Below are 27,836 nucleotides of genomic sequence, written 5' to 3' on the forward strand. Positions count from 1 at the left end.
ATGGAGGTGGATGCGGTTGAGAAGCGCCATCGAACGCGTTCCAAAGGAGTACGAGGTGCGGTACTGAAACTCTCTTTCACGCCATGGCCCAGGGGCATAACGCATACCCACACAGACACACACAGACACACGCTGACACACGCTGAAGCCCAGAAACACACATACACACAGAAACACACACATACACACAGAAACACACACATACACACATGCATGTGCATGCACACAGACACACCAGACACACCAGACACACACACCCTAGATTCCCACAATTATCAGCCACCTGTCCGAATAGAATAATACAAAAACATATCAGAGACGCCGTATTGTTACCAAAAAATGCCTGAATCCTGTTGTCTCCCTGTGATTTGAAATAATTCCACATTCCGCATCCTCTCTGTGCATACTGCATATCAGAAATGTTCTCCTTCATCTCTCTCCAGTTCCTGTGGAGCCAGCTGCTCAGGAGCCGTTCAGGTGGGTGTCTCCTATTATCTTCCACTCTTCCCAGTATTCAAGACCTCGCTCTATTACTTTGCTATTACAGTTATGCTGTAATGTGAACATAATGATGAACTACAGGGAGTCCCCACTGTACATAGTGTGATATCTGCAGATTTATCATGCTCAGAGGGAGAATTCAGTTGACTGGGTTGGTTGCAGTTAGAGTTACATTGGCGAAATATCCTTGAATTCAGCAATTGGTAAGTAAGAGAGTGTCGTGGTTCGCTGCTCTGGTGTAAACAAAAGCCTGCTGACGTGGATCTCAGTCTCGCATGGTAGATTCCGATGTGAGAACTGGATGAGGATCAAATATTTTCCTTAATAATTACTTTCACACCACTACAGAACACATTACAACATTTTTTATACTTACTCTTTCAAATGTTTTGCTGGCAACGAAGCCACGGTGTGTTTCTGGCCAAGCGAGAATACCCTGATGTTACTGCAACGGTCCAGAAGCCTGCTTCTTGGGACTGTGTGTTTGCTGTCTGGACCAGCTCTATCTGCAAACACCCTTCTCCTGCTTGATAGCCTTTCCAAGCTAAGAACCGCTAATCCATAATCTCTCTCCAGCAGTCCCTAGCACACATTCAACACAGCCACACACACATACACACACATGAACATGTGAATCGACAAACACACACGCACTCAGGCACACATGCGTTTCTACACACACACACACACACACACACACACACAATCACAAACCCACAAACACAGAGGACACATGGGTGTTTCATCATTAGATTGATCCCCGTCCCTTGGCTCGGGCATCAATAATGCCGATTGAGGTGATCGATATGCGGCGCTGCGTCTAGCAGACTAATCTATGAGCTCGCTCACCTTGGAGAAGGCCGCCGCTCTGCTCCTCTCTGCCTCGCACAGTCATGGTCTGTTCACTGTGGGGATGATGCATGGCGCACATTAGCCACAGATGGCTGTTCACCGTCTGATGGGAATGATGGGGCTTGTAGGCAGAGCCTGGCTAAGCCTTGGCTAACTCACCCAATGTTGCTTTGAAGGGTACTTTGCCTAGCTCCGGCACCCTGGCTGTCTGAAAGCAGCCCGGGGCGGAAGAGGGTGTTTGCGAGGGGAATGCGGGTAAGGGCAGGGGGGTTTGGAGGGTGTGGACGAGGGGATGAGGATGTGGTGGGAGTTATGAAATATGCAGTGCAGTGAGTCATCGCCCCTGGAAGCTGGCTTGTGCGTCTCACAGCATGAATTATACACATGTGTTCCAGTCGGGGGCATTACGCTGAACTGCATGGGTTATGTCATGCAGACATGTACTGAAGTCTGGCTTAGTTTCTGTGTCAGCGTGAATGTGGTGAGGCGGGGAGAGTGGCCTGTGTCTGTGTGTGTGTGTGTGTGGGTGTGGGTGTGTGTGGGGGGGCTATGCAGGTGTGAAAGCATTTGATTGTGTGTGTGGCTGGGTATATGCTTATATGAGAAGTTCTTACTTTGTGTGAGTACACATACAGGTATGTAACATGCGTGTGGCTCTCCCCCCTCCTTGCGTCCACAGCTGTCCCACACCGGGCTGCGATGGGAGCGGACACGTCAGCGGCAAGTACGCCAGACACCGAAGGTAAGCCATCCCACCAATCAGCTGCTCTCCTGTGCCTCATTCTACCAATCAGCTACTCAAACCCAGCCAATCAGCTACCCTCCTCCAACTCGTTGCACCAATCAGTTACTCTCATCCCACCAATCAGCTGCAGTCCTTCACTTCCCCTTCTCTGAGGGACGAATCAAGCCCCAGGTCAATAGTCCAGCACCTGGAACAACCTGCAATTGCAATCATGTTCTGGGCAACAGTCGACTGCAAATTGTGAGTCTGAATGCCTGGGGCCCCTGAGCTCCAGTGTGTCTGAGACGACCACTGATTGAGGTTGCGTAACACTGGCTCTTTTTTTTGATTGCTGTGATAATTTTCAGTGGTGTGTGTCTGCTCTTGGAGAAACGGGAGCTTAGCTCTTGCGGTGATTGTCCAGCACATTTCACGTCTCACTCTTTGGTCTACTTATGAACTTCTCGATACCAGTTGTATAATTCAAAATATAAAAACTTTCATGTCGACTGCCATAGTAATGAGACATTTTGGCTCTCGGAGTATTTGACCAAAGTCAGACTCAATGACGCCAGCCCTAATTTGGCCCTGATGGAGAGACTCTACTGGCTTTGCCAGCAGACTGGCGAGGTTGCCAGATCTCAGCTCATGCCCGCGTTCCCCCCAGCGGCGGCGTGGTGCCGTCCACTTCCCCCGAGGTGCAGACGGGAGGAGGAGGAGGAGCAGAAGGAGGAGAGAGATTGATGGCCGATGTCTCCGGTGTCACCCCATCAACGCCACCCCCCTCGACCGCCGGCTGGAATTGCATTTCTGCCGCAGACAAATGACACCTGCATCAGACCTCACCCTCTGAAGACAGCCCCCTGGAGATGAATTACACACATGCGGGGGCAGGGAGAAGCGCTCTGCAGAGAAGAGCACACAGACTGGGGCAGGCGGGGGACACAGGGGCCCAGGAGGGCACAGAGGGAAAGTGCGATGGAGAATTAGAGGAGAGAAGAAGGACGCTAGATGGTCTAAGGCCCTTCTCCCATTAAACTCCCAAAAGTGACTGATGGAGCAGCAAATCACTGGTTCTCTCGTCCCGTTATGACGGAGAGGGCTAAAGGCGGGGGAAGAGGGCAGAACGGTGTCCATGTTACCACAGACCACCAGTGATCCAGTAGCCATTACCAGTGGACCAAGATCTTAGGGGAAAGCCACATGCAGTAAATTGTCAGTTGGACTATTATTAGTGTACATAAATATGTGTATTTTGTTTGGAGGAGCTCTCTCTCTCTTTGAACACCAGTTGTGCCTCCAGTCTCATAAAATATCCATCCGGATCTTCTTCTCCTGACAGCCTTAGTTCTGCTTTGTTCTTCAGAGCGTTCTTTCATCTCTCCTTTCCCTATGTGAGTGAAATAGTTCACCAAAGTCACCCCGACCTGAGTCTGGTAACGTTACACCTTCAGATATTGCTAGTGTGATTGATTTCAATGGTGACCCCATTTGACCCCTTCAGCCCAACCCACCTCAGTCCAGTTGAGAGAAATGGACAGAGACAGGGAGTGAGACGGAAGGAGAGGGAGAGAGAAATGAATGCATCTTTTGTTTGCCGCGTTGTAATTAGATTGATTCTCCCCCACTGTGACGAGGCTCACTGTTTGAGGCCAACAAAGCAAACTCAGGGACGGTTTCCTGTCTGCCTGTCCAGGTCTCCTCTATGAAGTAGAACACGAAAGGGGGAGAAATAACGAGAGAGAACAGCAAGAGAGAGAACAGCAAGAGAGGGAGGGAGCGTGGAAGAAAGGACGGAACGAGAAGAAACGATGGAGAGAATGAGGGAGGAACAGAGAGAGCGAGACAAAGAGAGACGGAGTACGAAGGAAGGAGGGAGCGTATGAGAGGGAGGGACAGAAGAGGAGGAGGAGAGAGCGAAACGGAGAACTGGGGCGGACGAGAGATGTGGCGTCACACGCACGCCCACTGCTCCAGCGATGGGATCTGATGTGTTCAGGATCCGTCGCTGGCTCTCCTCAGGGCCCCACTTCAAATGCTTCTTGATCTCCTTCCATGTCCACACACATGCATGTAGATTCTAAAACACGCCCTACATATGAAATGTAACCTCACACGGTGTGAGTAAGACTTACTGAGAAGCCATTACATGATGTATTATATTTTGTTTGCTCCATCTTTCTCTAATGTTGATGGATTTATGGAATTTTGTCAATGTTTGGCACCCCTAGGTTCATACCAAATACACAAATGTGAGGTCTGAAAGGTGAGCTCCTTTTCAGTTGCTCCTGCCTGGTATTGAGCTGATGGTGGTCTATTGTGAGCGAGTGCGGCTCGCATTGCCATGTCTAGAACTGGGGCTTGGTAATTGCCAAGGCTTTGTGTAGATGAGGTTGAGTGCCGTCTTTCACTCACTCCCCCTCTTCTGTAACCCCCTACCCTCCCTCCCTCTCTCTCTCCCTCCCCCTCCCCTCCCCTTCCTCTCTCTCTCTCTCTCTCTCTTCCTATTTCCACTCCCTCTGTATCTTTACCCTCCCACTCTCGTCTGTCTCTCTCTCTCTCTCTCTCTCTCTCTCTCTCTCTCTCTCTCTCTCTCTCTCTCTCTCTCTCTCTCTCTCTCTCTCTCTCTCTCTCTCTCTCTCTCTCTCTCTCTCACTCACTCTGTCTCTATCTGCCTCCATCCTACACTTTCTCCATCTCCCCCCCTCCCTGTGAGGGCTTGTGTATGAGTCATATGGCTTCTCAGGCTGGGAGCTGTATAATTCAGGTCCTGACAGGTAGCACTCACTAAAAGGCTGGGAACGGAGCCAAGAGCTGGTGGCTGGGCCCTCGAGTGCAGCAGACTGGCCTCCGAGGGAGGAGAGGGAGAGAGGAAGGGAGAGAGACAGGTAGGGTGGTGCTATAGGTGGGTGTGACGGTGGTAGTGGGGGTGGGCAGGGGCAGGGGGGGGGGAGACACAGCACTCCACAACACAGACCCAGGCTACCCTGCCTGCCTGCATGTCTTTGTTCCTGCTATCAACAGGAGGCTTTTATCCATGCCCCCATTCTCCTGGCGGTCGTCCTCTCTGTCTAATAGAAATGGGATCCCAGCGTCTGGTGCTATTAAAGCGAGGCTGAGTTCGATATTGAGAGTAGAATTGCGAAACATATTGAACTGAAGCCCAATAGACTATAGTGCAATCCACAAGAAGCATACTTTTACCTTCAATATTCCAGCTCTGAGCTTGTTCTCCTCCTCCTGTGGATCCGCCATTAGGGCTGGAGGGGGGGGGGGGGGACGTATGGAGAGAACAGGTTGAACAGGTCACACTGTTCGACGTGCATGTAACGCCTCTGCTCTGTTTACGTCTTGGTTTCCGTCAGCGTTTGAACAATGGTGCCTGCTTCTCTGCTCTCAGGAAGATGAGTTGTGTCTGTAGATGTTATGAAAGGCTTGTAAAGGCTACAGCTTTCACATGCTTAACCGTAACTAGTGTCCTTGCACAATATGATATGTATATAATGTGTTGTTCTGTTCTCGGTGGCCTTTGTCCTGTAGCTACATATTCTAAAAGGTCTGGATCCATCACGACAGCCCTGTGACATGCAGTGGTTCCCTGCATTCTCACAGTAGAGTCATATTCATGTTGTAACTCAACAGCAGATGGGCTTGGGACCGTGTGGGAGGTTTATGCCATTCAGTCCTCCTATTTGTCTCTTTGTCTGTATCTAGCTCTTTCTATCTTCCTTTTCCTCTCTCTGTCCTTCACATATTTCTGTGTGACTTCATGGTCTTCAGTAGGGGTGCTGTCCATTATGTCCTGAAGAAAGCTTTTTTTCTTCTTCTTTTTTTTTCTTTGTCTTAATCTTCTGTGTGATGGTTTGTTTGTAGATGGAGCCAATGCTTCAACTGCAAAACTGGTCCAGATGTCTGGCTCTGCCACCCTTCCTATCTCTCATCAAGCTCTGTGCTCAGGCTTGTGTGTCACACACGCACCGTCCTCCCCCACTGCGATGACAAGGATGACATTTATTCCTGTCGCTTTTATGAGTGTGTGTGTGTGTGTGTGTGTGTATGTGTGTGTGACCTTGTATTCCACTCAGTGTGTGAGGTGTGTGGAAACACATAAGTTCATGTTTCTTCACGATAGATATTCGTCTTCTGACACACATCCTGACTCATGATTTCATTTGGACTTCCTTGAGCCAAGGCTCTCAGACCTGATGCATCTTGGGAGATGTAGTCACGACGGCCTCAAAGCCATGCAGATCAATCTACTGCAAACCCATTGCTGGGCACATCTCATCCTCTTTTGAGCGTGCGAGTGTGAACGCTGTACACCTCACGTTCTAATGTTGGGGATATGGAGTGTAAGATATCATTGTCATGGATGCCTTTATGGGACAACGTAGGCTGTGTTGTGTGTGTGTTTGATTGAGACAAAGCCTCTCCCACCTCCCCTATGGTTGGTCTGAGGGCTGGTGGTGTGCTGGAACAGAGGATACCGTGCTGCAGTGACAGCTAGAGCCCTCCAGAATACAGAACACCAGCCCGCCTTTTGTTCCGCTTTTGGGAGGGAGGGAGGGAGGGAGGGAGAGAGGGAGGGAGGGAGGGAGGGAGGGAGGGAGGGAGGGAGGGAGGGAGGGAGGGAGGGAGGGAGGGAGGGAGGGAGGGAGGGAGGGAGGGAGGGAGGGAGGGAGGGAGGGAGGGAGGGAGGGAGGGAGGGAGGGAGGGGAGAACTGGGATGTCTGTCAGGCTCAGAATCTCTCTCTCTAACACACACACTCTCTCCATTTTCCTCCCCCATCTCCCTTTCTCTATTCATCCCCATATCTCTATCATTTCCATGTTATCCTATATTTTCCCTTAATTTCCTCAATCTCTGCCTGCCTTTCTTTACCTCTTTATCTACTTCTCTCCTCTCTTTATGTCTCTCTCTCTCTCGACCTCCCTCTCTCTCTGTCTCACTCCACCTCTCTTTTCCTCTGTCTCTCTCTCTCTCCCTCTCTCTTTCTCTCTCTCTATGTCTGTCTGCTCAGATGGCAAATCCCACTCCTGAGGGAGATATCACCATGGCGACAGCGCTGTGCCACGCATGCCTGTAGATGCTGCAGTATAGGGCACAGAGTGCATGGCGCTCCTATGGCAACTCGTATACGAACTGCGGGCGCGCCGTCGCCCACACTTCCCTGTGGTGCCACGCTCCGCCATGACAGGAGAGCAGCACCTAGTGTTAATGATGGAATGGAGGCAGAGGATAACTTTGGTATCAGTGTCCAATTAAATAGAGACAGGTGATATTCCTGTTGGCCTTGGTTGATTTCCTGTTGCCAGGTGCCAGTGTGACGGGTGGACAGTCGCCAAAGTGAGACTAATGATTTCTGTGGCACAGAACACCACAGGAATTAAAGAGACGGATTCCTATTTATGTCACTCAAACAATGATGTTTTTTAACCTGTCGGGGCGGAGGGCTGCTTTGATGATGGGTGTTTCATGTGCGTGTGAGAGAGAAGGTTCTGGCAATGCTGGTTCTGACCAATTTCTATACAGGCATTAGAGGAGGCAATCAGAGGATTTGTTCTACAGGAGATTTCTCTGAGGGAAGTCATTATTTCTCTCCCCACTGCTGAAAGCCTCGTAGACATATCCTGACCCCCCCCCCTTCTCTCTCTCTCCCTCTCTCTCCTTTCCTCTACTTCTCCCCTCTCTCTTTCTCTCTTTTTCTCTCTCTTTATCCCCCTTTTCTCTTTCTCTTTCTCTCTCTCTTTCCCCCCCTCTCTCTCTCTTTTTCTCTCTCTCTCCCCCCCCCCCTCTCCACATAATTACAGCACAATCCCTCTCGAACTTGTCTGCAGTGTGCAGTGTTCCCTTATTCAAATGTGGCTTAATTACCTGTGGAATTTTAATTGGTGTGGCCTGCCTTTGGGAGACGTTTAGGTGTCCAAGGTCACACTGACTGAGCGCACACACACACACATTACACACGCACACACCGCATAGACACCCATCCGACATGAGCGCTGACGCGCGCGCGCAAACACACGTACAAACACACACATGCGCCCTCTAAGACTGTCTGCACCGCTGAGGTGTCTGTCTGACAGCCTATAGAAGGGAAGGAGGTGGGATCATGAGAGGGGAAGACACAGAGGTGTCAGGAGCATGACATTAATGCAAATGAATCTAGATCCTCCTCTGATCACAGTGTGGGCCCCCCCTGCCTGTCTCCTCCACTTCCCCATGTTATCTTCCAGACGTGAATCGACATTGTGAGGCCCATCTCTGGGTGGAGTGTGTCTGATGCACCACCAACGCCTCTGTCTACCGCCATCACTCTGCATAATTCAAAATGGAGCAGAGATGAAGAGCCCCATTAGAGTGGAACGTATTGTGGCGGTGGTCCTTCAGTCAGACGCTGTTGATTTGCACACATTAGAGCCAGTTTGTGTGCGTGCGTGTGCGTGCGTGTGCGTGCGGAGGGGGGTGGGGGTGGATGAACGGCGGTAAAGAGAGAGGAAATCTGGGCTGTTTCACAGCTCGATGACTCCTAACCAAGCATATGAGCCGTCTGCACGACTGTGTGGATATGATGACGACCTGGCATCTTTCTAGAACACTTCCAGGCTCTTTCTGATCTGTTTCTACTCCGTCAAGTGTACAGACCATGTCTAACAATCTGACGACAGTAGACACCACATTTCAAGGTACACACGCATCTGGTAATGCAATAGATAGATAGAGTGTTGTGCGTGGTCCTATTGTATTTTTTCCTTGTCTCCTCTTGAGTCCAGCACCCCCATTGGTGTGCAGCGCTGCATTCTGCAACCTTCGACTGCTTCCTCCAAACAAGCTAGCCCTTTCATATGGAAATAGAGTAATTGATTTCCTAAAATCCACATTAAAACCATGCATAATTGCACCCGCTGTTTTGGAGCAATTAAAGTGGAATTTTTCAACAGCTAATGATTATTAAGGGATTTGTGTAATTGAGGGCTGGCTGAATAAGCTTGGTTGTTACATTTTGGAGGCTGAGTATTTCAAACAAAATAGGGTGAGGTACAGAATATTGTGGAAATACTGCAAAGAGAGTATCTGGTTGTTGAAAGTTTGTGAAATACATATTGGATTGTAAAATAAATATATATATATATATACCAATAAAACCAATATTTTGAGTTACAGAAGATTAATGTCATTTGATTAAAAACTAAGTAGTAACTACAATGTCTCTTAGTAAGTATTCTTCCTCTCTGTCCCATGGTGTGTCTGTCTGTGTGTAGCGTCTATGGCTGCCCCCTGGCAAAAAAGAGAAAGAGTCTGGAGAAGCAACCCCAGGAGCCGGCTGCCAAGAGGAGACCCTTCCTGAGCCCCCCAGAGGAAGAGGGCACCATCTACTCCAGCTACCAGCCTGAACCCATGGAGGTGGGGGAGGAGAAGGAGCAGGGGGAGGTGGAGGGGGAGGTGGAGGAGGAGGACGAGGAGGAGGATGAGGAGGAAGAAGTGGAGAGGGAGGGGGAGGATGACGGAGAGGAGGCTGAGGAGGAGGAGGCATTCTCCGAGGATAATGAGGAGCAAGTGGAGGAGGAAGAGGAAGGGGAAGAAGAGGAGGAGGAAGAGGAGGAGGAGGAAGGAGGAATTGCCATCCAGGAAGGGTTGGTGGAGGCGGGCCAGGTGGAGGAGGTGGCAGAGGAGGACGAGGAGGCGGAGGACGGGGATGACGAAGAGCAGGAGGAAGAGGAGGAGCAAGAGGAGGAGGAGGGAGAGGACGACGAGCGCGAAGAAGAGGAGGAAGATGAAGACGAGGAGGAAGAGGAGCAGAGTCGTGAGCAAGGTAAGCCTAGCCTCCAATCACTCTCTCAGAAATAAGAAAAGGTGGATCGGGTTGGTGGGACATGGAGTTATATACGCTCCACTAATAAGCTGTCACTGGGAATAAGGTCTCCAGTCAAAGATACTTCTTATCAGGGGGATGCACCTTTGCTGGGGCTTGTGCAGGCCATATACAATCAGAAAAGCCAAGGCATAATATGCCAGAGAGAATTGAGTTGGTGGTAGAGGGTGCCTGGGGGGGGGAGGGCTGATGGTCAATCTAGGAGTGTGTGGCCAGTAGGGTCCACAGAGAGAGAGGACGTAATCAAGGGTCCTCTCCTCCAGAGCACCAGATGTGCCTCGCCATCTCTCTGTCGGTCTCTCCCTTGCCCCACTCTGTCCTCAATCGTTTCTGACAGTGCCTTCAAGAGCAATCGAGAGAGGAGGTCTCCAAGTTATTAACTCCCCTCCCCCCCCCCATACCCGTCCTCCTACGCTTCTCTAGCCCTCCCCTCCCCAACCCCCTGTCCCAGGGGACGGGTCACATGTGCTAACCCCCCAACCCCCACCCTGCCCGCCTCCCCCGCCCCAGCCACCAACCCACTCCTGCCCAGAAAAAAGGCTTCTCCTGAGGGTATTTCTGGCTCCTGAATCAGAGCACTTCATAGAGTAGGCCCTTCTCGTTCTTGTACTCTCACTCCTCCCCTGTCCTCTAAATCAACACTTCTTATTAGGGGGAATAGAGGATCCTCCTCACAAAACTCTGGGGAATCTACTTTCTTTAAATGTGAAGGATCGACAATGAGTTGTAAAGAAACTCAAAGGAAAACTAGGTTAAGATTGAGTGACAGTATTCACATGGATTGGGAGTATGACAGGTTTTTGCTTTACAGTTTATGCAAGATTTAACAGTCGAATAGGATGACCAAATATATGGTCTACCAAATCAATCCGTTAAATGAGCTATTTGATAAGATGATTCTCTTTTCTTGCTCATCAACCAGGGATGCCCCAGTGGCTCACTAAGAAAGTGCATTTATCACTCAGGCTGAGGCCTTACCACAGCATCCTGGGTACGATCCAGGCCTTTTGCTGGAAGTCATCCCCTGGCTCTCTGGCTACATATCCAGTCACTCTATACCATCACAAGAACAATTATCAAGGCAGAAATACCCAAATAATTTACAACAGCTTCAAACTGTTGCGTGCCATCATAGAGTCGCAGAATGAGTGGGAAGCCCAGAATATTTTGTTTGTTGCATAATGGTCCCTAACCAGCCACGATGGAACTAAGATGTCTTTGTTCTTCTATATTTATCCATATAGTAAGGACTGAAAGGTCTATCCTTCCTCTCCTGACATTAGAAAACCGCTACAAAAATGGTGGCCAATCAAAGCTCCAGATGGTGCAGAAGGACAACAACAACCCCGGCGGGGGAGCGGGCGGAGTCAACGCAAACGGAGAGGACTACGAGAACTACGACGAGCTGGTGGCCAAATCCCTCCTCAACCTGGGGAAGATCGCCGAGGACGCTGCCTACCAGGCCATGACCGAGTCGGAGATGAACAGCAACTCGTCCAACAGCGCCGGGGAGGACGACGACGAGGACGACGAGGAGGGCAGCGAGCGCTGCGGCCGCCAGGGGGAGCTGAGCGTGGACCTGGACAGCGACGTGGTGAGGGAGACGGTGGACTCTCTCAAGCTGCTGGCACAGGGCCACGGCGCCGTGCTGCCGGAGGAAGGCTACCCCGAGGACGCAGCCGCGGCCGACGACGTCGGACACGGCAATGGCCGTCCCGGCGGGGGTGCCAGAGGTCAGGGGGAGGAGAGCGAGGAGGAGGTGTGTCTCAGCAGCCTGGAGTGTCTGAGGAACCAGTGCTTTGACCTGGCCCGCAAGCTGAGCGAGACCCAGCCATCGGATCGCCCCGGCCAGCCAGCCCATCACCTCCAGCCCAACTCCGAGCATCACCACCATCAGCACCACCACCACCACCAGCCACAGCAGCAGCAGCAGCAGCCGCCAGCTCAGCTCCAGGCCCTCCACCTGCCCAGGTACGAGAGTTGCCAGCAGGCTCAACCAGAGGAGGCCCGCTCCCTGGAGCGCAGCTACTCGGACATGGTCAACCTGATGAAGCTGGAGGAGCAGCTGAGCCCGGCCTCCAGAGGCTACCCAGCCAGCTGCTCCCGGGACGGGGACGAGGACACCACGTCTGTGGCCTCCGACCGGTCGGACGAGGCCTTCGACATGACCAAGGGCAACCTGTCCCTGCTGGAGAAGGCCATCGCCCTGGAGTCCGAGAGAGCCAAGGTCATGAGGGACAGGATGGCCTCGGAGCACAGCATGGGCCGCAGGGAGCACCACCGTCACGGTCACGGGGACCACAGCCCCCGGCAGAGCAGCGGGGCGGAGGAACGCAAGTCCAGAATGCACCATGATGGGTCAAAGAGAGCATACTACCCTAAAGGTAAAGGCGCTGCAGCTGTCCAATCCCACCCACTCACTGCCTATATTATCCTCTCCCCCCCACCAGCATCCTCACTGGGATGACTTTCCATGTTCTATTTTTCAGAATAAATCAGACTTGTTCACATTTCTGTTTGGGTAGCAAGGCAAGCACAAAATGCTTTTATTTTATTTTTTATTATGACACAAAACAGCAAGAACAAGAACTGGAGTGTATTTTACAAATAGAGGCAATGACATCTGACATTTGGCAGACCCCTGTCCAGCAGCAAAGTTGATTGTTTGACTAAAAAAAGAGAATACTCTGGAAGCAGTCTAAAGCCTGCATATTACAATGAAAACAAGTAGCAACTGTAGGCAAACATCATGTAGGACCAGCAGCCAATAGAGCTGGAAACATTTAGCATTAGCAGCCAACAGGGTTAGCAGTTTTTAGGGATTACAGTATGCAGCACTTGTAGCATACATGGATAGCAACAGACAGCGCTAGCAGCATACAGGGCTAGCAGCAGCAACTGCAGCTTATGTTGTTAAAATAGGCCGGCATGGTAACATCAGAGGCTTGGCTTGTCAGGCATGAGTAATGGCAATCTCCATGGCCCGTTAGGACAACAAATCTCATCTGTGGGATTTCTAGCCACGACCTATTTCTTGAGATCCATTCAGATACCCTCCCACGGCTGCTAGTAGGGTGTGTGTGTGTGTGTGTGTGTGTGTGTGTGTGTGTGTGGGTGTGTGGGTGTGTGTGTGTGTGTGTGGGGGGGGGGCTTTTATTAACCATGAGAAGCTTTGGAGCAGATCATCACAAAGTGTCCCCAGACAGGTTCATTAGGCCGACCACCCCAGAAGCATCTGGTCATGGCACTGACATCCATGCAATGAAAATGCTCTGTATCCTTTCAGTGCTGTTGCAGTGTACACCAGGCACCATGATCTTCACATGTACTTGTTTTGTATTGAGAGGTACATCTAAAAACCCTGTAACCAAAGGCAATTTTATGCATGTGGATGGTCTGGTGGTGCAGTGTGGAACAGAACTAAAGACTGTCTGAGACACAGTCAGATTCCAGCTCCATGGTAACCCATACAGAGTATTCTAAAGGAGGCTCGAGTCACCATCAAATGGGAGACCACACGTGACCGGTCACCCCATAGATGTACCTGGTGTTTTGTAATGCTATGCAATTATCTACCATTAGCACAGCGGACCAGGGAGAAGGCCAGGAGGAGGATAATAATGGTGTTCCATGGTAATCATACTGTAACTTCAGCTGTTATAGCAGGGTTTCACTAAATCTTAAAGAGCCCTTGAAACAATGTATTTTCTTTCCACCTTCATCCTTTAATGCTCTATCTAGTCTAGAGTACTGTATGTACGTCAAAAAGTTGATTTAATAAGAGGGTGAGGGTTTGTTGGTATAGGGAGAGAACTACTGTGTTTGAAGCTCAGTGATTCTCATTTTATTTCAGCTTGTTACACCTACGATAGACAATAGTCATCTGCTGTATGGATGTGTGAGAGTTTGTGTGTGTGTGCTGCTTGAGTGTATGTCTGGTGCAGCAGGGCCTATGCCTTGTCCTTGGGGCGCAATCCAGGATGGTAGAGATGCCAGTGATAGGGAGTCCCAGATATACATTGGAGGGAGCTGCTGATAAGACACTTTCACAGAGGCTTAGTCACTGTCTTATCTCCAAGCCAGTGTACATTTTTAATGAAATATGAAATTGCATTTCTGGGGCATTGGGATTTTACAGTTGCGCCAGTTTTATTTGCTGCAGTGAGTGTGGCAAACATGGAATATCATGTTAAACAGATGAGCCAGGTGTGACCAGTTAAAGCCTCCTTCCAACCTACTTTGATAAGACACGTTTTCAGGATGATATCGCGGGTACTACTGACCTGCTGCATAACATGGATATATCCAGTAGATGAACACAGGGGGCATCCGTTCTCCTTGTGGGGACAGGTAGGGAGCATTGGCCAAGATGAAACACTCACCTGGACAGGAAGATGAATATAAACCCCCTCTTCTTTCTTTCTCTTTCTCTTTCTCTTTCTCTTCCTTTCTCTTTCTCTTTCTCTTTCTCTTTCTCTCTCCCTCTCTCTGCTCTCTCCCTCCCCTCTCCCTCTTTTTCCCCTCCCTCCCTCCCTCCCTCCCTCCCTCCCTCCCTCCCTCCCTCCCTCCCTCCCTCCCTCCCTCCCTCCATCCCTCCCTCCCTCCCTCCCTCCCTCCCTCCCTCCCTCCCTCCCTCCCTCCATCCCTCCCTCCCTCCCTCCCTCCCTCCCTCCCTCCCTCCTCTCTCTCTCTCTCTCTCTCTCTCTCTCTCTCTCTCTCTCTCTCTCTCTCTCTCTCTCCCCCTGTCTCTTTCACCTTGTCAGATTCCTCCAGGGGGAAAAGAAGGAGAGCAAGTGCCCCACCCCAGGGTGTGATGGGACAGGCCACGTCACGGGCCTCTACCCCCACCACAGGAGCCTGTCTGGCTGTCCCCACAAGGACAGGGTGCCACCGGAGAGTAAGTACCTCTACCAGCCAACCCGCTGACCCACCAACCTGCTTAGGGACCGTGCAGTATAGACAGAGCCTCTGAACGCAGAAGAGCATTTCTGTCGTTTTTTGGTGTGTTTGAGAGGCGTTATTTTCCTTTCTTGCTTTGTGTTTCCTTCATGTCTGGGATTTATTCTTGCGGGCGATCATCCACTCAGCATGAGGGCGCTCTTTCACATCTCTTTCAGCATCTCCACAACTGCATGCAAACCTCCTCACAATAACATTTAACTTTGTGTAAACCCTAGATAACTTTTTCTTCTTCTTTGAACACCACAGACACCGGAAGATATACTCATCTTTTACATAACACATTTTCATACATATAAGCCATCTTATTTGTATGTGTTTTGCAGCTTTCTATTCCCTGACTTCTTTACTAAGAGCTTCCCCGTGACAACAGTGCATGCCCCTCTTTCTGCTTACTACCTTCTGGAACTGACTGAACTATGTAACAGCTGTCCCTAAGTCTCTAACCCTTTCTGTCTTTCTCACCTCTCCTTGTCTGTCCAAGTTCTTGCTATGTATGAAAATGTTCTAAAGTGTCCTACTCCTGGCTGTTCTGGGCGGGGCCATGTCAATAGCAACAGGAACTCCCACCGCAGGTGAGTGGCATGGCAACCAGATGGGGCACATACCGCAAGAGGGAGCAGAATACACTTAAACTGGAATAGGAGGAAAAAGAAGCCAAGCTGGCGAGTGTTGCCTATCTATAAATGGTTTATAATTGGTTCATACGTAAACCATTTTATCAAGTGATGTGTTAGAATTGAATAGAATAAAATAGAACAGGACGAAATAGAACAAAACCGACTAGAATAGAATATGTTCAGTAAATTGTGTGGTTTCTGTCTTGGGGTCATGAAAGGTAACGTGGTTCAATTGATTTGGCTCGGGGCTGTTTAACTGTAAAAAGAAAACTCAGTCCTTCAAACACACAAACAAACAATCCCACCCTCACACATTTCCACATCATAGATGTTGTTCATATCACACAGGCATGCAGTAAATGATATACACCACACAGACACAAATACTCACACACACACAGACACACACACTTACACACATGCGCACACACGTACAGACAGATGCGTACACATACCTCCCTCTCCATGGATGCTGCAGGCCATGTTATATGGAACACCTCCTATGGGACAGGCTCACTGAGAGTGAAGTCATTAGCAGTATTAGGGAGAGGAAGGCACAGCGTGAGAACGAAAAAAAAAATACTGTACACGTATAGCTTTTGTCTCGCATCGACTCCTCGCGCTGTTGTCATGGAAACTCTACTATACTGACAGCAGTCCTTCTGTCAGCTTGTCACATGGTCCTCACAGATTTCAACACGGCTTTGAAAGCTGTGTGAGGGTGTGTGTGTGTGAGCGCGTGTGTGCGTGTGTGTTCCGGGCCAGCCGTATCAATTGTTCATTTCTCGCGTGTATATGAAACGATTAGGAAAGGCCCTTGGCAGTGTGTTCCTCTCACACACAAAAGCAGCACTGGGTTTTTTTTTTGTGAGTGTGACTGATTTGTATGTGTAAGAGAGAGAGCTGGAGAGACAGAGAGATAGAACGAGAGAGAGAGAGAGAGAGAGAGAGAGAGAGAGAAGAGAAAGAAAGAAAAAGACAGAGAGAGGGAGGGAGGGAGAGAGGGAGATATAACGAGAGAGAGAGACATCATATGAGCGGTGCCAATGTGAAAGAGGGATAGGGGAATTAGGGGCGTAGAAGGAGCAGAGAGGAGAAAGAGAGAGGGGTAGGGGAGTATACAGTACTGGGGATGTTTTCAAGCCTGGTGTGGCAGCCAATCAGCTCTCCCCACTGAGTCTCCCAGAGTTCCTCAGAAAGGACTGTGGTATCTGACAGAGAGGATCTCTCTGAAGCCAGCCAGCCCCACATACTCTGCCAGCCAATGCTCTATCTGCAAAGCCCCGGCTCTGCAATTAAAAACTAGGCCATAGGAAATACATTATTCATACATGGACTACTCTTATACAGTATCACCAAATTTGCAATGCCGTTTAATTCAAAGCCAATTTTAGTTGATTGACTGGATGGGTCTGTTATCTGTGAGGCCCGACTGTGTGTGTGTGTGTTTGGGTTTGTGTACATGCACGCATGTGTGTACGTCCGTGTGTACATATCGGTGTGTGTGTGTGTGAGCTCCAGCTCACCAAGGCTGTGCTTGTGCTGTTGCAGCCTCTCGGGGTGCCCCATCGCCGCCGCAGAGAAGATGGCCAAGGTCCACGAGAAGAGCCACTCGTCATGTGAGACGTCCAAGTCCAGCCAGGGTTCTGACCGCGTGCTGAGGTACTCGCTCCCTCCCCCATCCAATGACCACCCCTGCTCATCCCCACACACTCCCCGCAGGGACAAGCTGCTTAGGACCCCCATCACTGTCTCTGCTTACCAAGTCAAACATCCTAGAGCAGTCACAGCACACATGTACATACGCACAGAGAGCTAAAGAAAAAGAACACAGTCCACTTCAGCTGTTCATCTGTGTTCGGAGTGAAACCCCCCCTAGTGGCTGGATCAGGCAGGCCCCTCACCCCCCCCCAGTCAGAGTGCTCTGACGGCGTGTACACAAACACGGCCCCCCTGTCCATTGGTTATTTTCCAGGCCAATGTGCTTTGTGAAACAGCTGGAGATCCCACAGTACGGTTACAAAAATAACGTCTCCACCAGCACGCCACGCTCTAACCTGGCCAAGGAGCTGGAGAAATACTCCAAGACCAGCTTCGACTACGGGGGCTTTGACGGCCCGCACCCCGTCTACGGGAAGAGAGGCCTGGCGCCCAAGGGACACGGACGGGAGCCCTCGCCCAAGGGATACGATGGTAAGTCAGCTGTCGGTGTGCTGTTTGCTAACGGCCCGAGGCGAACACAGGCACGCCTTTGGACGTGCTGACTGATGTGTGTTGTTGCACGGGCTCGCACATGCACATGTACACGTGATCACGTGCGTCACACAGGCACACATTCACTCCTTCCATGGCACTGAACATGCAAATCCTCCATCCTTGCACCTGACATCAAATTTACATTTGATTAAAAAAAGGCTGTCTGCATTTGAATCCCCCAAAATACATTCCCCAAATTCCCTGTGGGGTATGGTTTTGTATTGGAGCCTGGCAGTTCTCTGGGCGTGCTTACAGCGAAGCTGGAGAGCGAGGCTGGAAGGCGTCAGAGCGAGGCTAGGGTTGGGTTTACGCTGCTGCACTTTGCCTCAGCTCCACATTGTGTGGATGGATGCTTCTAGAGCAGCCTTCTCAATTCTGTTCTCACTCACTGACTGCTGCCGACAAACCCACAGTGTGAAGCCCAGATCCGCCGTCACATCGCTTCTAGCCCTCTCTATCTCTCTCTCTCTCTCTCTCTATCTCTCTCTCTCTCTCTCTCTCTCTCTCTCTCTCTCTCTCTCTCTCTCTCTCTCTCTCTCTCTCTCTCTCTCTTGCTTGCTCCATCTCTCTCTCTCCCTCCCTCTCTCACTGTGGCTCTCTCTCTCGCTCTATCTCTCCGTCTCCCTTTTCCTCAGCAAAGAGCTCTCTCGGTTGCTCACACAGAATTCACTGAGAATTCACAGTGGAACAGCAAACCATCCTGTGATACCTCTGGAGTGTTAGGAATCTATCTATCTCTTTATCTATCTGTCTATTTGTCTGTCTATCAGTCTATCTGTCTATCTGTCTGTATGTCTATCTGTATGTCTGTCTAGCTATTTAGCTTTCTAGCTATCTAGCTATATATCTATATATCTATCCATCTCTCTATCTCTATATCTCTCTATCTCTATCTATTTAGAATTTCCACTGGATATCTAAAATAGTCAATTTTTTGTTTTTTTGCCACCATCTGGTCTTGACTTGTCAGTGAGTGTTGACTGCATGTCATCTGTGTGTCCCCCTTTGGAGTTGTTTGTGTGTGTGTGCCTACTTGGACCGCTTGCTTGTGAGTGCAGGAGAGTGGGGACACATCCAGGTCTGTCCGCACGCTGCACACGTCCTGAACAGTATACTGTACCTGTGTGTGTGTGTGCTCCCGCCCTGCAGCCAAGCGTTACTGTAAGAACGCCAGCCCGGCCAGCAGCACGACGAGCAGCTACGCTCCGAGCAGCAGCAGTGTGAGCTGTGGAGGGGGAGGGGGCGGGAGCAGCGCCAGCAGCACCTGCAGCAAGAGCAGCTTCGACTACACGCACGACATGGAGGCCGCCCACATGGCCGCCACCGCCATCCTCAACCTGTCCACGCGCTGCCGCGAGATGCCCCACGGGCTGGGAGGCAAGCCCCAGGACCTCCTCTCGCAGGTAGGCCACTCGTAGTCCCCCGCCCCAAACCCACCCCCCCCCCTGCGCACTCTCCCTCCGCTTGCTCACTCTCTTTCTTTCCCTCTCTCGTTCCGTTCCCTATGTTTCGTTTTTTCACTGTTTCTTTCCATTTCTCTCTGTCTTTCTTTATTTCTCTCTTTGTTTCTCTTTCTCAGTGTTGTCTCTTTTTTATGTTTCTTTTCTCTCTATCATTCCTTTGTTCTTTTATTCCGCCTTTTATAAGATCTGAGTAGATCTTTCCAGAAGTTATGTGTATTATTGTATTTTTTGGAGAAAAACACATCCACATTAGATGTCATCGCCACCATGACAGCTGTGAGTCAAAGGCCAGTCCAGGAGCCAGACCTTGTCTGCATCCTAATGGAATACTGGTCACAGAATAGGCAATTTGGCCTGGCACCCAGTGATTACTGACCTGCTCATTACGCCGCATGGTGCAGCTAGGCTAGCAGAGACGAAGACTGACAGAGCTCTGAATCAGAGCCCCTGTCTGACGGAGCGCCTCGCTGGTCCATCGCCGTCTCCATCTCTCTTGCCGTCTCTTTCTCTCTCTTTCTCTCTCTTTCTCTCTCTTTCTCTCTCTTGCACTCTCTTGCTCTCTCTTTCTCTCTCTTTCTCTCTCTTTCTCTCTCTTGCTCTCTCTTGCTCTCTCTTGCTCTCTCTTGCTCTCTCTTTCTCTCTATTTCTCTCTGTTACTCTCTCTCTTGAATTCCCTCTTTCCTCTCTTTCTCTTCCTTCATCATTTTTTTCTCCCTCTCTATCTCTTTCTCTCACTGTTTCTCCCTCTCTCTCACTCCTTCTCACTCTCTCTCTCCCTTATTATCCACGGGTGCCGGGGCGAGCGTGGCCTGGGGGCTGAGCACGGTGCCTGGGATGCAGACCGGCTCTAGCCCAGCGCCTCTCTGAGAGCGCTCCGCCATCATCGTCATCATGACCATCATCGTCACCATAATCATAATCACAACGCCCGAGGATCGGGGCGATTCCCTGTACAGTCATCCACAAAACTGTGTAGGCTGCTGGTGGGATGAGGAGGAGGAGGAGTAATTAGCCGTGCTCTCTCTCTTCACCTCTCTCTGTTTCTCCTTCATCGTGTCCCTTCTCTTCCCTCCTCTTCACTCGCTTTCTATTCTGACTCTCCTCCAACCTCTTTTGCTCTGTCTCTGTTCGCCGTTCCTCGCTCTCTTTTTCCGGGCTAATCTCCCTCTCATTCTTCCTTCTTTCACCCCTCTCTCATCTCTCTCATCTCTCTCCCTCTCTTCCTTCCATCTCTTTTTCTTTCCCCTCACTCCTCCTCTTTTCACCTCCCCCTACTTCTCTCCTTGTGGTAGAGTCCCGATGGGGACATGGATGACAGCAGCACTTTGGACTTGAGCATGAGCCGACAGCCAGGGGGTCCGGAGGGCAGTGGTACGGTCCTGACGCCCCTGCAGCCCATGTCCCCACAGCGCCAGGCCCTGCTCAACAGCAGGTGCTATCAGATGAATGAGCCTGACTGCTGGGACCTGCCCGTGGACTACACCAAAATCAAACGAATCAACGAAGATGACCACAAAGAGGTATGTGGAAGGACCTCAGAAAAATATAGCCTGTGTACATCTATGTACCATTGCTTGTCTATGTACCACTGTGGTCATTTGATGGCACCTAGGTATAAAAGAGATGATTATTTGTTGGTTGATCCAGTGAAGGAAGGATTGTGCGTGCAACTCTTATGGCTGGTGAAGGACATCTAGTGGATGTTGCAGGTACTGCGCTGATCAGTTGGCACGCATGGTGTCTTCATGGTCCGTGAGATTCATTAGGACTGAGCCGCATGGTATTATTGGAGCTAGAGATAGATCATCTTTACACTTTATCCTTCACATATCTGATATTACACAAAGCAGTCCATGCAGTAAATTGATACATTTGCAGTGCCCGATTAAAACTGGCTAAGTTAAAGGTTTTAATCACGGGAGTAATTGGACCTTTTAATCATGCATTTTGTAAAGGCATGAGTATAAAAATTGTGGGGGGGGGGGGGGGGCAAAGGGGGAAGGGGGGGTGGACGATATACCCAGAATTACTCTACCACTATCCAATACAATCTGCTGATTAACTTCAAAAAAGGCTTCTGTATGAACCCATATGTGGTGATGTGTGTAATGACAGGATGTAGTCTGTGTATTTCTCGCCCCAGACCGACGAGCTGGACCCGTTCCAAGACCTCTTAGATGAGCAGCACTACCCAGGGGAGGTCACAATCCCCAGCCCCAAACACAAGTACGCCCCCTGCAAGGAGAGCAAGAAAGAGCTCCTCTCGTAAGACCACTGCAGTTGATGACTTCAAATGTGTTTAACCAGGATAAGTCTGGCCACTAACACCATCATCAGTTATCAGGGAGTGTGGAATAAGGATAATAATACTGATCACCATCATCATTATTATCATCATCAGCTATTAGAATTAACTATTAGTATGTAAAGTTAGTTCGTTTCTTGTTTAATATTTGCATGTGGTGTGTTCCTTAGTCTCTCCAGCTGCCAGCTAGCAGACAAAAACATCCGTGGTATGATGACAACCAACTCTCAAGACCTCAAGTAAGACCTCCCGATCAGCATTTGGACGAGGTCTTTTCCATGTCTGGTGTCAGTAGGATGAGGCAGCGATGTGATTGGATGTTGACTCTGGCCTCTCAGGGTGTCCCTCTGTGTCTGTGTTCCAGGTGTCCCACTCCAGGATGTGACGGCTCAGGACACATCACTGGGAACTACGCCTCTCACAGGAGGTAGACTTGCTTTATACTGCACATGCACCCGCACACACACACACACACACACACAAGCATGCTCAAGAACACACATACACACGTGGACACACACAATCAAACATACACACCTCTGTGTGTAATAGTAACAATCAAAGTTGTGTCATCCAAAAAAAAGGCTAATAAATCTTGGTGACTATTGAGACTCTACCTAAGAGTCTAGTATATGCTAACATGTTTGTTAGAGGTCCTCTCTGTTTTCAAACCTGTGAAGTGATAAATACACAGATGTGTGAATAATACCCTCCGTTTAAGATGGTAGTGAACTGCACAAGACCTTTCCCCTCCAGTCTGTCAGGTTGTCCACGGGCGAAGAAAAGCGGGATCAAGATACTGCACAGCAAGGAGGACAAGGACGACCAGGAGCCAATCAGGTGAGCTCCTCCACAATGGCGTGTGGCGTCGGGAGACCCCGTAAACGCGCTCCTCTCTAAATGTCAACCTGTGTCGCGTATCTCGCCCCACGCTCCCCACAGAGGAGAACGGGGCTAAAGGAGGACGGGTTATCGCTCGAGAGCGGTTGACATTTTGGCGTGGCGGTGGCGTCGTGTTAAAAGCAGACGACCTTGTGAATAATATGGTTCACCCCGTGACGTTTTCCCTTCGACGCTGCTCTGCCCAGCTGTTGGTGCCACCTCCACTCCTGTGCGCTTCAGTAAATCTACCACCATCGTTAACACCGCCATCATAATTAACACTGACCCGCGCCCTGACGGCTGGGGGAGGGGGGTGGAGGCCTGCAGACGTGCTGCTCATTCTAATCAGCCCAAATGTCACTCTGAAGGGCATGCTCGCGTGGCACGGCGGCTCCGCTACTGTCTATAACCTGGAGGAACGTTGTCTTTGGAGCAGACAGAGGGGGGCGCCACGCAGTACAGTGCGTCTCTGTCGAGTCCCCGGGGGCGGGTGATGGCTGGTGACGGGTGTGTGAGACGAGAGGGAACACTCTGACCATCGCCCGCCCTCCCCTCTCCTCTTCCCCCCCCCTCCCCTTCTCCCCCCTCCTTCTCCCCTCTCCTCCTCCCCTTTCCCCGCCCTCCCCTCTCCTCCTCCCCCCCCCCCCGCCCTCCCCTCTCCTTCTCCCCCCCCCCGCCCTCCCCTCTCCTCCTCCCCTGTATAGGTGTCCCGTCCCCGGCTGTGATGGACAGGGTCACGTGACGGGGAAGTACGCGTCCCACCGCAGTGCGTCAGGCTGCCCCCTGGCGGCCAAGAGGCAGAAGGACGGCTACGTCAACGGCTCCCAGTTTGCCTGGAAGACGGGGAAGACAGACGGCATGTCGTGCCCGACCCCGGGCTGCGACGGCTCGGGTCACGTCAGCGGCAGCTTCCTGACCCATCGGAGGTGAGCCAGGAGCTCATGCCTGCTGGGGACACCTGATCAGGCCTCAAAGTGTCAAATCAAGTTGAAACAATGATGTGGGTGGATTGGTTCATCTCATGACATCCTGGTGTGGTTTTCTTTACCAGTCTATCAGGCTGCCCACGAGCCACTTCTGCCATGAAGAAAGCCCGAATGAGTGGTGTAGAAATGTTGACAATCAAGCAACGGGCGAGCAAAGGTAACCTGTCCATGTGTTTTCAATGAGAATGAGAGTTCTTCACAAGCATTCACTAAGTTGAACTTCTTCTGAAGTAACAGTTATCAATGTATTCTCATCCAGGAATAGAGAACGACGAGGAAATCAAACAGCTGGATGAAGAAATCAAAGATTTAAACGAGTCAAACAATCAAGTGGAATCAGACATGATCAAACTTAGAACACAAGTAAGATTGTGTGCGTGTGTGTGTGTGTTTGCATGTGTGCGTGACTGAATGTATGTGCTTGTGCATGAACAGTTTGTGTGGTTTAACATAAGTGTGCTTTAAATAGACAACCATCCACCACTGTAACTTTACCAAATGTGTGTTCCTCTGGTCCACCAGATCACCACCATGGAGACCAACCTCAAGTCTATAGAAGAGGAGAACAAAGTGATTGAGCAGCAGAATGACTCTCTACTGCACGAGCTGGCCAACCTTAGCCAGTCCCTCATCAACAGCTTAGCCAACATCCAGCTCCCACATATGGTAGGAGGTTCATCTTCTTCTTAGTACAGTAGACATTATTAATCGAGTATTGTACTTTGTATTCAGGCATTTCTGAAGTGTTTAACTTTGTGTCTAGATGTTATTTAGATAGTTGGAATGAGAGCATTGGACTTTATTGTCAATAATACCGGCACACTTGAAAGCATGTCAGTATGTTCCATTTATGCAAGTGTGTTGAAACCCAGGACAATTGTTTGGCATGGCCATTTGATGAAAACCAATTCATACAAAGATCCATCCTAGAAGGGGCTTCCCCACTTGGCAGTTTAATGTTTTATAGACAGAGTTTAAAGGAATGTTGAGATGAACTTGAAATACCTCAGAGTCTTTCTCAAGGGCCTATTCCAATGACAGTTGGGTTTCCTCATCTGCTTCCTTATGTTTGTCACTTGTTTTCCTCAGCAGTTCATGTGCTTCTGTGCTACAACACTTCCCTTGCAGACACTAAATAACCACAAAAAACTACAAGGCCCCAAAACATGGTTTGAGTCTAAAGAAAAGGCATGGTTGCCTTGACGACATTTGCCTATTTGTAATATCCAATTACAGCTCTGGTGTGGAACAGAAGAAAAAGAGCAAATTGGATCATTCATGTCCCAAAGGGCACCAAAGTCACATAATAACTGAAAGTCTCCTCCCTCCTTCCCACACAGTCACCGTGCGAGGGACTGACCACCTTGTGGTCACCTCAAGGTTATAAAGCATTTTGCTGCCTTTTGTTCAGCAGGCTAATAGCATTCTCTCTACGCCTCTTCCTGTAGAAACCGGTGCCACAGAAAGAGGCCCCAGTTAAACATAACTGCTGTTTACAGATGCCCCACAGAGTAAGAGATCCCTTTTCCTAGTCCTTTATCCAATTATCCTTCTCTTCTGCACTATCATCTTCTCCCCCCCGAAGTCTCCCTCCTTTTTGTGAACGCACCGTGGTGTGGATGCATCACAGTTGTCCATTTCTGTTACCCTTTTTATATTATGACTCACTAGTTTGAAAAGATGTATATTTCTGTCAGCCCTTTGGAAGTCATTCAAAGAGCCCCATGACTGGCTGCTTTAAAAGGCACTGATCATGATGTGACAGGAGCTGTACAATTTGTGAAAGACATGAAAAGACTATGGAAACACACACTTAGAGTCAAACAGAGAGAGTATGTTCAGTCAGCTTTCACATGACATGAATCTGCATCTCCCTCTGGAGTACGACTGTGCCTCATCTATCCCACATCCGCTGGCCACACACACACCACATCATTCACGTGATGTTGGCCATCATTTTGTTTCCATCAGCTACATGTTAGTGTCAACCATCGTCCACACGAGTCAGCTCAAATCTGCTGATTTTGCATGATTTGGTGTAGCATTTGATCAACTGCATTAGATGTAAAAAAAAAAAAAGTCAAAAACAAAGTATATGGATTATGTTTTGTATGTAGACTCAATTAGTAGAATCCTGCCATGCTGTCTTGACTATATCCTCGGCTGTTACATTTTCCTCCCCTGAACTGTTTTACCCCTGTCCCTCCCTCCCTCCCTCCCTCCCTCCCTCCCTCCCTCCCTCCCTCCCTCCCTCCCTCCCTCCCTCCCTCCCTCCCTCCCTCCCTCCCTCCCTCCCTCCCTCCCTCCCTCCCTCCCTCCCTCCCTCCCTCCCTCCCTCCCCTCCTTCCTTTCCTTCCTCCTTTCTTTCCTTCCTCTCTTCCTTCCTTCCTTTCCTCCTTCCTTCTGTCGTGCTTTCTCTACCTAAATTGATCACCAGAATTGTGTCCGATTGACTTGAAATGGATTGATGTATAGTTTTTGCCCTGATTGATTTCATTTATCCACACAGGAACCAATGAATGAACAGAACTTTGACACTTATGTGAGTACTTTAACAGACATGTACACCCATCAGGACCAATACCAGAGTCCAGAGAACAAAGCCTTGCTGGAAAACATCAAACAAGCAGTGCAAGGCATCCAAGTGTAGCCGTCCAGCCTGCAGTCTAAGGCCCTTGGCCAAACCAAGAGATGTTAAAGCAAAAAAAGAGGAAATGGATTATGATTTTGCTGCTGTAATTTACTGTAGTATTTCTTTTAAATTAATTTATTATGCTGTTGCGCTCTGAGCTCCATGTTTAATCTCGTTTTGATTATTTATTTTTGGCCATGCTTAAAAAACAGTCATTTATGACAGAAGTTTCAAAGAACATTCACGTTTTGTACATTTTCATATGACCTTATATAATGTGATGTAATGTTTATAGCTGCTAATGTATGCACATTCTAGTGTATATGTATTTATTAATTGTAAGCTTGAATCATTCATTATTTTAATGCTTATTGACAAAATAACAAAACTGAATGCCACAGGTTTGATAAAGAGGTGAGCTGAGGGGGATGTGAGAAGCATCATTTTTAGATCAGCTTCTCTCAGTGGATGTGTAAGACCTTTGGTGTGCGGATTGTTTAATGGGTGTAAATCTATCAATTTTTGTAACAATGTTTGAAAACTATGTCTTCAGTGGTCAGTGTGGACACAAATAATTATGTCTATGTATAAATGAAGTATGGGAAGACAATGCGTAAACATGAAGATTTCAAACATCATGACACGGAAACTTAATGGTGCAAATCCCATCATCCAGAATGGACTACTTCATCAGTTTAAAAACTTTTAGTATTCTATGTTATCAAAAGAAAACATGTTTCATTCAAACACAGAGGAAATGAGAAATGGTTACTGAAATTGTAGGAGACAATCTAGCATTACAAATTTATTTTGATCGCAAATCTTAAATAGATAGTAGGTGAACTTATCAGCAATATTGGTATAATAACAATTAAATCACTTGTTTAGATATGGGATGCAATCTATATAGAATTGTTTGGGTATATGCAATTTCTTATTAATACAATTAGCAAAGAGCTGATAGATCTTTTTACTAAATGTAAATGTATTAAGTTTTGTATAAATCTTTTAATACAATCATGTTTTAGGAATTCAACATGGGTGATTGGTTCCAAAATGAAAGATGTATATGAGTTTCCTTCTCTCATGTTAGATTTTTGCACAGGGACACCCTTGTTTCCATGTTTTGATGTTTTTATTGACGCTCTAAGAGGTACTTGAATGCTTCAGCTGATGGCCAGAGGTTTTGTAGATATGTTCTCTTTCTAATGGCTAGTGATACACTGGATTTACAGGGTCTATGTCCCCATGCATCATAGTATATTGCACTTGTTCAGTAGAATTGTCTTTGCAATCATGCATCTAAGTGTTTGAGCCACAAGATATGATATGAGCTTAGGAGCGCTTTTGTTAATCTGTCATAAAAGATTTACTTGACTGGGGCAATTCAAGTCGTTAAACATGGCTGAACAATGACATAGTCAGTGGCCAATGTGTGGCCATCATTTTATATAAGACATCCTCTGCAAATGTATCCATAGCACTTAAGAAAGCATTATAATGTGAATGTCATTGTCAGCCCCTGTATAATGCTTATACTTTTATAACATCAGAAATTTACCCTTAAACATTATTGACTGAATATCTTACCCAAATTGGCATTTTAATGTGACTAACAGTTGCTTAAGAGGACACTAATAATGGATTATACATGTGTTTTAATACAATTTATCATGCATGCACTTCATTGGAGTATGTCAAAATTTTATCCGTGGGTAAATAACAAGGATGATTCGCAGCAAAGGACATGTAGCTTTTATGTGAGGCGAACATGTGGTGCCC

General features: G+C 48.9%; 1 protein-coding gene across 2 annotated transcripts; it reads left to right on the forward strand.

Moving 5' to 3' along the window:
- On the forward strand, positions 1–26,108 carry myt1la (myelin transcription factor 1-like, a). Of its 2 annotated transcripts, none has more exons than XM_084699916.1 (21): positions 1–55; positions 444–477; positions 2,033–2,095; positions 9,341–9,891; positions 11,196–12,346; positions 14,725–14,848; positions 15,395–15,485; positions 17,082–17,192; positions 17,506–17,723; positions 18,936–19,189; positions 20,542–20,769; positions 21,372–21,514; positions 21,725–21,793; positions 21,919–21,981; positions 22,296–22,394; positions 23,141–23,362; positions 23,488–23,579; positions 23,682–23,784; positions 23,935–24,088; positions 24,871–24,933; positions 25,932–26,108. In XM_084699916.1, exons 1-21 carry the CDS (start codon positions 1–3, stop codon positions 26,070–26,072), a joined length of 4,029 nt encoding a protein of 1,342 aa, XP_084556042.1. In that variant the 3' UTR covers positions 26,073–26,108. The 2 variants fall into 2 exon arrangements, with proteins under 2 accessions (XP_084556042.1, XP_084556043.1); XM_084699917.1 differs by having other exon boundaries at positions 11,235–12,346; positions 22,311–22,394; positions 23,141–23,365; ... (1 more) ...; positions 23,682–23,785; positions 23,945–24,088.
- Positions 26,109–27,836: the final 1,728 nt, after the last annotated feature.

The sequence above is a fragment of the Hypomesus nipponensis genome, chromosome 6 (assembly GCF_054491055.1).
Source record: "Hypomesus nipponensis isolate SF chromosome 6, ASM5449105v1, whole genome shotgun sequence".
Classification (NCBI taxonomy): domain Eukaryota; kingdom Metazoa; phylum Chordata; class Actinopteri; order Osmeriformes; family Osmeridae; genus Hypomesus; species Hypomesus nipponensis.